A 15,402-nucleotide genomic window follows, 5' to 3' on the forward strand; every position below is an offset into this window, starting at 1 on the left:
ATAAGAATCCCATTAATTCATTAACATTAGTTCATGTTTATTAACATAAATTCCATTAATTTATCTCACAATTTATTTCATTAATTCCACTAATTTTATAAATTCATCCAATGAGATTAAATATATGCTAGGGACAGTTTTTTGGCCAATACTTTCTGGCTGGAAGAAAGTTGACTGGATAGTATTTCTTGAAGATCATAAAGATGATGAACTCTCTGTTTAGAGGTTAGACATATTGCTCAAAATGTCTGGACCCTCAACAAGTGGATCTATAGAAGCCAGATCCACATGTTGGTCTGTAACAGGATGACTGGCAGCTCCTGGAGGTGAAGAAGGTTGGGCGGCAGAATCTGGATCCATAGCTCAGGGAAGGGAAGCCACAGACTCCAGAACCCAGGGATCTGAAACCCTTGGATCCACAGCCCCCTGAGTAGCAGCTTCTGGATCCATAGCCCAGGGAATGGCAGCTGCTGGACCCCAAACCCAGAGACCCAGAGCAAGTCGTCTGGCAGGGACTGCAGAGCGTGGAGGTCCTCGGGCGGTAGCAGGATGTCAGACAAGGTCTGGACACCACACAGGATGTCTGGCAGCTGGTAGGTTCACAGCAGGTCTCCTGACAGCCAGTGTGGAGGGAGGAGCCCACCTGGCAGGTGCTGGGAGAGCAGACCTCAGTGCGGTAGACCAGGTTGCTGGGGTGGGATGAGCCACAGGAGGAGCTGGGGTAGCGCAGGTATCCCCCAAAGGAGCGGGAGGAGAAGTTTCCAGAGCAGCAGTTGTAGGACATGTTGGCAGGAGATGTGAGTTCAGCTGGCTGACAGTGAGAGGATTCTGATGTTGAATGTCATCTGCTAGACTGGGGCACTTTTATACTCTTAGCCACGGGTGTGGCATTTTTTTACAGTTGCCTTTCCCACACTTGGAATCTCTCATTCCATATGTGTAATTCAATGATATTTTCTGTAATTGCAGATGATTCCTTCCATCTCATACTTACATAATTCATCATGTTGTTATAGCACCAAGCCAACGAACTATTCCAAAGTCAGAAATGCTATGACTGTATGTCATTAATGACAGCTAATCATGGCCAGAAAAGCCCCTACTCTTCTCCTTGGATGAGACTCATTTTGCCTTTGCCCCTATGTTGGCTGGGGAAATGCTTAGATCTAAAGACAGACATTGAGATTAAGTCTTTTTTTTTCCCCCAGTGGAATAGAGGCACCCTATTTGTCACCAATGATTGTCTTTTTGTAAATTTATTTCTTCCCCTAAAATTCATTTACATATATTACATTATATTACATATTGCCTCTCAAATCCAATGGTAAAGGGAAAACAGATAAGACAAATTGATCGAGAAACATGGTGGATCACAGAGATGAATCAGGACAAGTATTTAAGGGCAAAATGACTAAGTAAGACTAATTTGAAAGAGTCTCAGTGGATACCAATTTGTACATATGAGGAAAATCCCAAAGAGGCAAATAGTCTTGAGGTAAGAGAAGATAACTAGTGACACCATAGATCTTCCCATTTCTGTGTAATTCTGATAAAAATGGGTTCTGGATCAATGTAGTTTATGGCCTTTCGTATATACATTATCCCTTTGTAACCTGTCATTACAATGTGTCCAGTGATCTTACTCTCCTAGAACAGCTCTTATTACATATTTTTATCTTAGATTATTTCCTTCAATTGTCTCCTTCATTGTAAAAACACTTTTTTCCTACTACACTTCTTTAAGATTATCTTTCTACTATAAAATATTTTCTTTTATAGAGCTCTCCACATGAAGCAAACCTAAGCTAAAACAAATACTTAAGTGTTTTCTCCAGTTAGAAAGACAATTACCTCAGAGGGGAACTTGTAATTGAAGGAAACAATAAAAAAGATTGAAATATAAGTGAGCTGTCTAAATATTCATTGTTCATAACACTAATAAAGTGATTTGTGGTTCTGAATATACAGGTGGAAGTAAATAGTAATTGAGAATAATCACGAAAATCTCTTGAAAACTTACTAAAAATTTTAAAGATTATAAAATAATAACTTAAAAGGGTAAAGTTATAGCTTTAATCATTTTACTACTACTCCTGAAAGTGTGAAAATTTACTATTACATAAGTAAATGTGTAAGTAGAAATCTCGGTCTTAAAGTATCGATAATTAAATATAATACACTAAATAATCTATATAAAAGACTTAGATATCATATTGGACTAGAAATCAAAACTATTTTTTTAAACATTTTATTTATTTGATTGAGAGATAGAGATCATGAGCAGGGGGGAAGGACAGAGGGAAAAGCAGACTCCCCACAGAGTAGGGAGCCTGATGCAGGGCTCGATCCCAAGACTCTGAGATCATGACCTGACCTGAAAGTAGATGCTTAACCCACTAAGCTACATAGGCACCTGGAAATCAAACCTATTTTCTACTTAAAATAGGTTTTCCTAAACATAAGAAACAGAGAAAGGAGAAAGTAAAAAGATACATCAGGAAAAAAAAAGAAAGAAAGAAAGAAAGAAAGAAAGAAAGAAAGAAAGAAAGAAAGAAAGAAAGAAAGAAAGAGAAAGAAAGAAAGAAAGAAGAAAGAAAGAAAAGAAAGAAAGAAAGAAAGAAAGAAAGAAAGAAAGAAAAGAAAGAAAAGAAAGAAAGAAAAGAAAGAAAAGAAAGAAAGAAAGAAAGAAAGAAAGAAAAAGGAAAGAAGAAAGAAAGAAAGAAAGAAAGAAGAAAGAGAAAAGAAAGAGAAAGAAAATGCTACTTCCATTTTACTAACTTCAAAGTTTGCCATAAGATATAAAGCATCATGTTATTAGATGTAATACAAAGATATTTCTTAACAGTCATTCTGTCAACCTTCCAGGATGATAGCCATTATTTTTGTATTCATTTAGAGGTTACCCCAACACCACACCATCCAACCATCCAACAGAGTAGCCACTAGCCACATATATCAAGTTCAATTTACACCAATTAGAATTAAGTTAAAATTAAAATTTGTGGGATGCCTGGGTGGCTCTGTGGTTGAACATCTGCCTTCGGCTCAGGGTGTGATCCTGGAATCCCAGGATCAAGTCCCACATGGGGCTCCCTGTAGGGAGCCTGCTTCTCCTGCCTGTGTCTTTTACTCTCTCTGTCTCTGTGTCTTTCATGAATAAATAAATAAAATCTTTAAAAAAAATTTTATTCCTCAGTTATATTAGCCACATTTCATGTGCACAATAGAGACATGTGGCTGTGGGATATCATATATTGGAAAATGCAGACAAAAATATTTTGGGTGCCTGAGTGGCTCAGTCGGTTGAGTATCTGCCTTTGGCTCAGATCATGATCCCAGGGTCCTAGGATCAAGTCTCACCCTGGGCTCCCTGCTCACGGGGTAGTTTGCTTCTCCCTCTCCCTCTCCCCTCTGCTCATGCTTACTCTCTTTCTCTCTCTCTCTCAAATAAATAAATAGAATCTTTAGGAAAAAAAATATTTTCAGCAACACAGAAAGTTCTATTGGACAGCACTGCCTTAAAGTTCACAGCATGCCTTGTTGACTTGCTAATAGAAATGAATACTTTTATTATTTCTATTTCAGTGCAAGAATGTCAGAAAACTTGAGGTCAATTATCCTTATCCCAAGTCATGTACTACTATGTTAGGATTTTCTGTAATGCAATTTCATGTATGCTTATGCATATTGATATATATTTGCCTCCATGTTTTTATGACCAAAATTTGCTTAAATTTACCCAATATATGTGTATTTTATTATATATTATAATAATTATATATATATGACCAATTTACTGTACATTTTTAATTATACATAAAGATATATATATATCTTTTGTTTACTCTTCATTTCTTCTTACATCTTTTTCCATGTTCTGGGATTATTTTGCTTCTGACTATATATAATTTCTATTATATATTTTAATTATGAAAGGCTAGTAACTCATTATTTACAGTTTTGATTATCTGAAAATGCCTACATTTCTCCTTTTTTTTTTTTTTTTTAAGGGAGCAAGGCAGTGGGGAGGCACAGAAAGAGAATCCCAAGCAGGCCCCATGCCCAGCCCAGAGCCCGACTCCAGGCTTGATCCCATGACCTTGAGATCATGACCTGTGCCAAAATCAAGAGTCAGATAATCAACTAAACCACCCAGGTGCCCCCTCCTCATTTTTGAAATATATACTCATTAGTCAAGTACTCTAAAGTTTTCTTTCTTCAGAAATTTGAGGATATTTGTCTTCCTACTTTCCTTTTTCTGTTTAGAATTCAGCTGTCAATCTTACTATTGCTTTAAATCTGTCTCTTCATTTGTGTTCATCAGTTTGACGCCAATATATTCTCTTTGTTAGTTTAAATATGTTCTCCATAACAATCTCTAATTGTCTCTCAAGCTATATATAATGTATATCAATCCATTCAACAATTTACATTTAACGTATTGAATTTTTCTTTTTCTTTTTTTTTTTTTTTTTAGGGAGAGCAAGCATGAGTGGAGGTGTAGGGAGGGGCAGAGGAAGAGGGAGAATTTTGAGAGAGAGAAGGAGGATCTCATGACCCTGAGATCAAGACCCTAGCCAAAATCAAGAGTTGGACACTTAACAGACTGAGTTACCCAGGCATCCCTCTACTTGGTTCTTTTAATATGCTTCTCTCTCTCTTAAAATTTTAAATCTTTTTATTTCTAAAGTGAATTCTACTACCTGACATATATTTTGGATTTAGTTATTTCTTCACTTATTGAAGTCTGGTAAATTTCCCTAAGGTATCAGATGATCTATATCTATGTCATCTATCTATGTATACCATCTATATACTCATATATGTATAAAACTATACAATTATATCTATACCTCTAAATCTATACCTGCATTTATAATTTATATTTATCTATGTAAAGAAATAGTTTAAGGTCGCCTCTATACCATGATAATTTTTTTTGTAGTTTCAAGTTTTTATTTAAATTCCTATTAGTTAACATATAGTGTGATATTAGTTTCAGGTGTACTATACAGTGATTTTTTTTTAAAGATTTTATTTATTTATCCGTGAGAGACACAGAGAGAGAGAGAGGGGCACAGACACAGGCAGAGGGAGAAGCAGGCTCCATGCAGGGAGCCTGACATGGGACTTGATCCCGGGTCTCCAGGATCACACCCTGGGCTGAAGCAGTGCTACACTACTGAGCCACCGGGCTGCCTGTACAATACAGTGATTTAACATTTCCATACAACATCTGGTGCTCATCACAACAAGTGAACTCATTAACCCCTATCACTTGTTTAACCCATCCCCCTGCCCACCTTCCCTCCATCAACCCTCAGTCTGAGTTCTGAATATTTAAGAGTCTGTTTTATGGTTTGCTTCTGTCTCTCTCTGTCTTTTTTCACCCCTGCATTCATCTGGATTTTTCTTAAATTCTACATATGAGTGAAGTCATATGGTATTTGTCTTTCTCTGACTGACTTCTTTTACTTAGCACAATACTCTCTAGCTCTATCTACATCACTGCAAATGGCAAGATTTCATTCTTTTTCATGGTTGAGCAATATTCCATATATATATGTATATTATACACACACACTATATCCATTCACACTATGACTTCTCTATCCATTCACACATATTATATATATGTATATATATATATAATACACATACACATACTACACACAATTTATATATATACATATATATAATACACACACACACACATACTACAACTTCTCTATCCATTCATTAGTTGATGAACATTTGTGCTTTTTTCATAATTTGGCTGTTGTTGATAATGCTGTTATAAACATCAGGGTCTGTGTATCCCACTGAATCTGTATTTTGTATCCTTTGGGTAATAACCTAGTAGTGAAATTCAAATATCATAGCATAGCTTTATTTTTAATTTTTTAGGGACCTTCCATACTGTTTTTTAGGGTGGCTACTCCAGTTTGTGTACCATGCTAATCTAATCAAGCATTGACATGATTAGGAACTTAATTTCAGTTCATAGGAAGGGATAAATATTTAAGGTTCACCCTAGTCCTAACATATTGTTCAGAGTCTCAGTTTTGGTCAAAATCATTGGAAATTTCTAACTTTCATTTGGCGTTACCTGAGCTCATGAGTCTCATCAGCCTCTCTTTTGGATTCAACAATATCCCTAATCTAAAAGTAGTCACAAATTCTACGACTTTGTTGTTGTTAAAACCTCCACGACATTTTGGCCATAGTAATTTCCGGACATTTTCACATATATTTTCTTTGCCTAAATTTTCTAGACAAAAAAGAAATTTCCAAATAATATTTTCATTTGTAAGTATATTAATTTTTATCTTATTCCCCCTTAGGAATAAGCTTTAAATTCCTAACCAATTCTTGGATGAAATATTTATCTTATAATATATTAAAGAGTGGCTAGAATAGGTGAGAAATAAGAGCAAGAGTGTCCAATCACAAAATTACTTTACTTTAAATATTTATTTATTTATGTTAGAAAGCGTAGGGGGACAGGAGAAAAGCAGAAGGAGAGTCTTAACTCCAAGCTGAGTGCTGAACCCAACCTAAGACTTGATTTCATAGCTGAGATCAAGAACTGAGCCAAGACCAAGAGTCGGAGGCTTAACCAACTGTGCTACGCAGGCATCCCACAAATTTATTTTAAAAGTTTGAATGGATGCAATGGACACAAGAATTATTGCAATTTAAAGTATAATACCCCTAAATAAGTAACCAAAATGTGGGACGCCTGGGTGACTCAGCGGTTGAGTGTCTGCGTTTGGCTCAGGGCATGATCCCAGATTCCCATGATCGAGTCCCATATCAGGCTTCTTGCATGGAGCTTGCTTCTCCTCCCTCTCTCTGTGTCTCTGCCTTTCTTTCTGTGTCTCTCCTAAATAAATAAAAAATTTAAAAAAAAAAGAAGTAAATAAAATGTAATATCTCTAAATGATTGAGGGGCAGTTACTTAACTATTTTTAACCATGTTTGTTTTTCTCACACTGTATAAAATCTTCAATTGTAAGTTAACCAAATTTCCATTCATTCCTTGAATATAAAAATAATTTTCAGTCTTTCCTACTTTGCTTATTTTATTTCATCTGCCCAGATTTCCCCTTTGCCCCTTCTAATGCTGTTATGTCTTTGCAATTCTAAATAAATTTCACCTTTTAAGATGCTATGGGACAGGTATTCTTTATAAGTTCCTTATTCTTTCTGCATCTCCCTTTTCTTGCATTTAACATAACAGATTCATAATGGGTATCTTTCTCCAAGGGCTGTTGTACAGCTTAAAGAAATAAGGTGCAGGCACATTTACTAAACATATGTTAACTCTTTTTGTTCTCAGTTTTAGGTTCTTTATCAAAATCTATTTTTGCACTTTGTTATTCCTGAAAATACTTTGCCTGAGACAACAGACAATATTACCATGAAAAAGAGAAGTAATGTTTCCCCATTTTTTGTTGAGATACACATTAAATCATCACTCCTGATGGTATCAAATGTTAATTATCTTTTAGTTTGAAACATGAGTAAAAACCAAGGTGGAAATCATCCTTATGATTTTAGATTCTTCACTCAAATTTTGTGGTATTGTTCATTACACATATGGAGATAAGACCATGTTGAATACTCATCAGTGAGATGCAGGTGTTTATTACTTTTATCAAGAAATGGTAGGTGACTTCAAGCAAAATAACTTAAAATTCATACATAATCATTTTCATTTGTCTTCTATTCAATTTTTCTTTTATGTATAAGCCTAACCATATAAATGTAAATATTATTTTTGTTCTCTGCATTCCTTATATAACTATCAGCCAGTCTGCTGTATTATGCTTGTTGGCATTCCCACATCTTGTGAGGGAATCAATTTAATTCCTGAGTCAAATTTCAATTCATAAAAGTCTATGTACTTAAAGAATAGTTTACTACTACTTGTAGTTAAAGTGAGAAAAATATCTGAGGTCCCTCAAAATTCAAATCCTCAATTTCTTAGGATTTCAAAATATTTCAGGTACATATTGATCTTTTAATAATATCATCATTATCTATCACAATCAAAAGCCTAGTCAAGAAATAACTAACAACAATAAACATAGCTGGTTATCAGAACTAGTAAATTTGTTAGATTATAATGATTTGACTTTTAATATAATTTTGAAAGAAAATCCAATAACAAATTTTATCTCCAATGCAGACTTTAGATTTTATTTTCAATTAGTGCATTAATTACAGAATTTTTCAAATAAAGTCTGTCAGCCACTATTTGGGGCCAGAGACAAGGTGAAGATTTGATAATCAAAGATCTTCCTGTAGGTGACAGAGATAATAAAGTTTATGAGTAAAGGCATTGGTGAGATTGGACAACAAGACTAGAAATGTAATAAGGTGATCAGAAGAAACCAGATCCACATGTTGGTCTATAACAAGAAGGCTGACAGCTCCTAGAAGCCAAGTTGGTTGAGGGGCAGAATCTGGATCCATTGCCCAGAGAAGGGAAGCCACAGACTCTGTAACTCATGGGTCTTAAACCCTGGGATCCACAGCCCACTGAGTAGCAGCTTCTCGATCCATAGCCCAGGGAACGGCAGCTGCTGGACGACCCCAAACCCAGAGACCCAGAGCAAGTCGTCTGGCAGGGACTGCAGAGCGTGGAGGTCCTCGGGCGGTAGCAGGATGTCTGGCAAGGTCTGGTCACCACACAGGATGTCTGGCAGCTGGTAGGTTCACAGCAGGTCTCCTGACAGCCAGTGTGGAGGGAGGAGCCCACCTGGCAGGTGCTGGGAGAGCAGACCTCAGTGCGGTAGACCAGGTTGCTGGGGTGGGATGAGCCACAGGAGGAGCTGGGGTAACGCAGGTATCCCCCAAAGGAGCGGGAGGAGAAGTTTCCAGAGCAGCAGTTGTAGGACATGTTGGCAGGAGATGTGAGTTCAGCTGGCTGACAGTGAGAAGATTCTACGTTTGAATATATTGCTCCTCAAGTGAGGCATTTATATACTCTCAGGAATGGGTGTGGCACTTTACAGGGTCATCTTTTCCAAATTTGGAGTCCCTCATTTGCATATGTTTAATGCAGTAGTCCTTTTTATAATTGGAGTTCACTACGTCTCTTCATCTTTCGTTTATGGGTTCACTCATTTTGTTTTTACAGCTCTATGTCAATGAAGTAAATCTATGTTACAAATGCTATGATGGTGTGTAATTAATATCTACTCCATCATGGCCAGGGAAGCCCCTCTGATTTTTCTGGTCATGACTACTTACATGTGCTCAGCTTTGGCTGAGGAATGCTTTCTTCCTAGGGTGGGGATTACAGTGCAGTCATCTCCCTTTTGTGTCAGTGACTGAGAAGCAGAAATCTGGTCTTAAGGAACCTTCTAAAGATTGCTCCTACATCCAACCATTGATTCACACTCTCTAATATAATTTTGCATCTATTACTTCCTACTAGAAATGCTTACTATATCCAGTCTAGAGGGTTGTTATAAAAGTAAGCCAAGAGGATTGACAGAGACAATTAGAAGTGGGCATAATCCTGAACAAATATGTCTTTGTCTTTAGTGAAAAAATGTCTTTAGTCTAAAGACTAAAAAAATTTAGTCTTTAGAAAAATGAAATCTAATCTAAAGCAAGAAGAGACCAATATGAACACGTGTGAAGAAAACTGAAGTAGGAGATGCTATTGAGATGAAATGAGGAAACAAGGGACAGTGGTAGAGAGAGGGACAAGACTGTCAAGATTTTCTTCTACCCCATTGGGTGATTTATGAATATTCTACTTCTTAGTTCAGTCATATCAAATTGTTTCAAAATGAACTTAATTCATGACTTTTGTGAAATACATTTATATGTGTGAAACATTGTGAGGGCTACCCTCCCCCAATACCTCAAAATTTTGAATGTTCTCTGAGTATTTCCAAGGTCATGGCAGATCCTATAATTTTCTCCCTACTTTTGGTACATGCTTCTGTCCCAGTTTTCTTACTAGAGGGGATCCAGGTTATGTGAATCTTGAAGTTTATAACTTGGGGGCACTTTTTTTAAGAAAAAGAATACACCATTATGAACATAATAGTAGATAAAAATATGAACACTAATTTAGAATAAAACAATATTAATAAATACAAATTACAAGATGACAAAAACAAATATCACAAAATCAAGACAATAATATGATATCGTCATAGTCATTACCATCATCTATAACATTTCCTCTATTTTTATTGGCTACATAGTCTTTGATCACTTTTACATACGACAATAATTTTATAACATGATTTTCTTTACAAAGAATAGAATATAATTCAGGTTTTCTTCTAAAATTATGAATCAAAAAATTATTTTTGATGACACAGAAAAGTTCCTTTCAATATTACTATTTATTATTAATGCCACATCTGTAACATCCTGTATAGTTTCTTCTCAGTTGGTGCTTCAATCCTGGGATTATGATTATCTCAGTCTGGTGTCCCTGATTCACCTTCTTATCCCAGTCTGCTGGCCCTAGAGGTTGTGGACTTATGTAAAAATTAGCTATAGGGATGCCTGGGTGGCTCAGCGGTTGAACATCTGCCTTTGGCTCAGGGCGTGATCCCAGGCTCCTTGTCGGGGGCCTGCTTCTCCCTCTGTCAATGTCTCTGCCTCTCTTTCTGTGTCTCTTACGGATAAATAAATAAAATCTTAAAAAAAAATCAGCTACAAATGGCTATGGACCCTTGGTTTTAGCGATCTATCAGGTAGCAGAGTAATGTCTTGGTTCTAATCCTTCTTCTTAAAGTCAAAACTCTCTGAAGTGCTGAGGTTCATCAGGTTGATTCTAGAGGCTAGAGGTAGTACAGGCAGTTTTCTGGATCCACCCAGAGCTCCAGAACTACTTAAAGGGCAAATAATTGACTCTCAGACTACAGCAGCACAACTGGAGCAGTGGATTCCTCCAAACCTCCCTTGGAAAAAGTCAGACAAAAGACGACCCTCCCACCGAAGCTTCATTAGGTTAAATCTGTCTCTATCTTCACTTAAGTTGCTCTATCCAAGATGCTTGAACATGTGCTGATCATGTTCTGTCTGAGATATCAGGGACTCACGTAGAGTGCCCAGGTCTCTCTTCAATATACTTTCCATGGAAATGTCTCTACCCAGAGCCCTAACTTAACTTTCAATAATTGTATTGTTGTGATTTGTTATTGTTTTTGTTATTTGCCTCTGGTCCTCTTTAACTCCAAGTTTTTTTTTTAAAGGAAAATATCTGATAGATTTATCACATTTTTTGAGTATATTGCTGTTTTCTGCCCATTTCAAGATGAATACACCAATGTAACATACACCAAAAGTCAATTATGTGGTATCAGGCACTCAGAAAGTATAGTGCTATGGCTTAAGGATTGAGTTGCAACTCTATTTGAAAAAATTACAATACAATTCTACTGTATTTGCTTAAATTAACAACTTTTCCTCAATGTAAAAGTAGGTTTCACTGCAATTTTACAAAAGAAAACACTGTATATAGGACTTCTATAGTCCAAGAAATGGTGAAGTAACTTCATTCACATCAAAGAAATACTTTTAAAAAGTTTATGTTATGATCTTTTAAATTTCTAGATTTTTTTTTTCCTAACGGTTTCTAGCCACTGAGATAAAAGTGCACTCAATGCTGTGAACACCATGCCTTTCTCAAATAACTGTTTTTCAAAGAACTTCTTGAAAATAGTTGTCTTATCACAAGTAAGAGTGATTTTTGCTCACTGGAGATAGGACTCTATTAACCAAAATAATAAAGTCAGCAAAATTTGTCTATGGTGACACAACCTTTTGGCTGCCCTCACAGGCACACGATGTTGTCCTCTTCTCTATACATCTGACCTTCCTCACGCCAATGTGATAGTGTTGATATTAGCTGAAATAACAAATCACAAACTCCCAGATCCTCTACCAAATCCAGCCCACACAGGTTTGTTCATCACACAAGCATGGAACCCCCCCACAGGTTTTTTTTTATTAAACTCTAAATTACTCGCCAATACTTAAAAATAAAAAAATCATGCATATATGGATTTCTAACATCTTTTTAAAATTCTGAAAATCTGGCTATGCTGGGATCCTTGCTTGCAGGTGTCTGGAACTCACTACAAGCAGTTCCATTCATAGAGGATGGGCTCCCTGAAATTCCCAAGTTCAGCTACTCCTCTTTATTTTATAGCTATGGGGCCAAATTTCAGCTGTCATTAGTCATAAAGCATGTGCTGTCATTTTCCTGTATTAATTAAAGTCTCTTTCATAAATAAGAGAACAAGAGGTAAATTGAGAGGCTTTGGGTTTTAAGATATTTTGTGAAAACAACTTCCCTGTGCGCTTGAAGGATACTCTTCTATGTTTAATAGGAAAATATAATGCGTCTGTGTTGGTGGACTGGAATATAAAACACCAATCATGAAACAAATGACAGGTCAACCGGACCAACTCACTTATGCTTATGATCCTCAATTTAAAATACATGCCCGCAGAACTTGACATGGTTTTTATATACTGGGCAATGATTTAAATCAGTGGTGTCTTACTTCTGAATATGCAACAGAATTAACAAACGAATCATTTTAGAACATACAAACCAATCAGAAAATAAATACACAATTTTATAAACCCAATGATTGTTCTCCTCCTCAGGCTGCTCCATATGTGATTCTGATGTACTACCATGGTTAGATTAATGGGTTAACAAAATTAAACTAATTAAATTAAGTTAAATTAAATTATTAAACTAAAGGGTTAACATCTAGTCAGGAGCCCACAGGAGATGCTCATAGCCGTGTGACATCATACTATATGCCTGACAACTGTAACCATCTCTGTACAGGGATCGTCTTTTAAGAATATGAAGTATAACATTACAGAGAAAAGGAAATCTATTTTCTCTTTATAACGTCATAATTCTATTGTAATGGGCAGTTCCTTCTAATAATATGCTACACCCTCTCTTCTTGCTGCTGTGCAGATATAATAGCTGTTATGAATGCTGTTGTTTGGAAATGTTGAAGATGGATTTAGTAGCATTAATATCCATCCTGCAAGATGCAGCATCCTAGGGTTTGAACAAAGGCTCTGTGTCACTACCCAGTGACATTGTGCAGATGGCCTCATGATGAGTAGTAACGACTCACCATAAATACAGGAGAGAAGAATAGCAATTTTGACAGACTGTGATAGCTAAAATTGGAAAGCAGAATAAAAAAGGCATTTGAGTTAGAAATCAGATGTTAAATGTAAGAGTGGAACTAAAATGGTCTGTGGTAAATAGTAGGCACTCTATAGACATGTTAATTGAATGAAAAGGGAAATTTTCTTAATGTTTTAAATGTCTTAAATGAACTAGATATGTCACCTAAGAAAATTATGTAAATATTAACTACTTTTGTGTGTTCTTTCTTTGATTGGCAGCTTAATGAAGGTTGACTATATGTATCTAATGGACATGGAAGGTTTTCTACTCAGATGTCACAGGTCAGCTAAGACCCACGGGCTTAAAGTTTTCCAGATGATATCAAGTCTTGACCTAGTGGAAAGTAGTGGAGGAGGAGAAAAAGCACAGGTGAGCAGAAGTGTGTGTGTGTGTGTGTGTGTGTGTGTGTGTGTGTATGCAACTTCGTCTCCTGCCACAGAAGAGTTCTGGCCTCTTCCTCATGGTGGAATATCACCATCTCCTGCCTCATTTCTCTCTTTCCCCAGACTTTACTGACTGAAGGCAGAAGGAGTAGAATATGAGGAAGCAACTCCATATTTACTCTGCATTTATTCACCTAACCTCTGGAAGGTGACAAAGGGTTAGGGGAGCTCTCTCTGGAAGGTGACATAAGGTTAGGTGAGCCTCTGGAAGGTGACATAAGGTTAGGTGAGTTCTCTGTTCACAAATTTCCTTCATCTCCAGTTCTGGGGTAGAGGGGAGTGTACCTGTGTGGGCATGGGGTATGGCATGGAGAGAAGAACAGGAAAAGAAAAGGTAAAGAAGAAGAATTATGCCAGAGTACTTCTGGATTTTCAGAGGCTTCAGTAGAGGATACTTAAGGTTTCTTTGTCCCCTCAGCTTGTCTACTCTTATAATTAGGTAGGAGCCCTTGAAAGGAAGACAGCCTGATTCTCTCTGGAGGGGACCGTTTTAGTGCTGCCCATTTGGCTGAGCTTCATTGATGGATGGCTGGAGACACAAACATAGCAGAGGTCCTGGCTTCCCAGTGTCTGTTAAGGCAACTGGAGAAAGCGCCAACATCTGGGATGCCTCCAATCCAGGGTCTTGCTCTGGTTATCTCCTTTATTAGTGGAATAAACTGCTTAACTCCATTTACTCATTTTCCCATTTCTGTGCTCAAATTCTATGATGCTAAAATTTGGTTTTGGTGCCAAGAGACTAATGGGCAAGTCTCCCTTGCAAGTTCTGCCCCATTCAAAATAGACTAAGGTTTTGACAGGAGGGGTTAAAGGCTGTAAAACAGAGTTTAGCCTGTGTATTCTTTGAGAAACGTTTATATACAGGTTCCTTTTTTCTTGTTTGCTACCTTTCTTGACAGTGACTTTTTAACTTAATACCAGAATTTGATTCATTTTTAGAGAGTTGGAATTTATCTATCATCTATCTATCTATCTATCTATCTATCTATCTATCTATCTAGATTTTATTTATTTATTCATTAAAGAGGCAGAGACATAGGCAGAGGGAGAAGCAGGCTCCATGCAGGAAGCCTGATGTGGGACTTGATTCCGGGACTCCATGATCACGCCCTGAGCCGAAGGCAGATGCTCAACCACTGAGACACCCAGGTGTCCCTAGATGGTTGGAATTTAAAACAAACAACATAATCTTAGGGCATTCTGGAATGAACTATGATTACTCAGGATCTTAAACTCCAGTGAGTTTAAGTAATGCCTATTAAAACATACATGTCAGGATGCCACCAGCACAGTGCATGGCTGTATGTGTGTGTGTGGGGCGGGGGGAAGCACTTTCGTATTTGAGAAGAAGGTAACATGGAAGCTCAAAGCCCCAGTTCTGCTGTCAGAACGCCAGGAAGGTGAACCCTGGCACTATCTTTCCCAGCACTGTGATCTTGTGCCATCAGCTTGAGCTCTCCATGCCTCACTTTTTTTTTGCTCTGTTACATGGGAAAAAATAGTATCTCTTGCATTGGGTTACTATGAGAATTAAATGAGATAATAATATAAGTAAAATACAGTATTTCCTGGCAATTAGTAAAGAGTACACGTGAATCTTTGTTCAAAGAACCGAAGAAAACACTTCCCAAGTCCTACTGAGATATCAAATTTGAGAATCACTACTGTAAATATCTTAAATACATTTTTATTGCCTGAGTCATTCTTTTTTTTTTTATTGCCTGAGTCATTCTTCAACAAAAAAAGGAA

General features: G+C 36.9%; 2 protein-coding genes across 2 annotated transcripts; both read right to left on the reverse strand.

The window, feature by feature from the left end:
* Nucleotides 1–256: 256 nt before the first annotated feature.
* On the reverse strand, nucleotides 257–835 carry LOC121479572 (keratin-associated protein 13-1-like). Its single transcript, XM_041735275.1, has one exon. It carries the CDS (start codon nucleotides 782–784, stop codon nucleotides 257–259), a length of 528 nt encoding a protein of 175 aa, XP_041591209.1. The 5' UTR covers nucleotides 785–835.
* Nucleotides 836–8,663: 7,828 nt separating this feature from the next.
* LOC121479588 (keratin-associated protein 23-1) lies at nucleotides 8,664–8,908 on the reverse strand. The gene is given in 2 exon segments (XM_041735301.1): nucleotides 8,664–8,791; nucleotides 8,794–8,908. Coding segments are annotated over 2 exon segments (183 nt in total). The 3' UTR covers nucleotides 8,664–8,723.
* Nucleotides 8,909–15,402: the final 6,494 nt, after the last annotated feature.

This window comes from Vulpes lagopus, chromosome 20 (assembly GCF_018345385.1).
Source record: "Vulpes lagopus strain Blue_001 chromosome 20, ASM1834538v1, whole genome shotgun sequence".
Taxonomy (NCBI): domain Eukaryota; kingdom Metazoa; phylum Chordata; class Mammalia; order Carnivora; family Canidae; genus Vulpes; species Vulpes lagopus.

What these genes read in the sequence shown, in the direction of transcription:
- LOC121479572 (XM_041735275.1), bottom strand. Translation starts at nt 784, where the DNA reads ATGTCCTACAACTGCTGCTCTGGAAACTTCTCCTCCCGCTCCTTTGGG.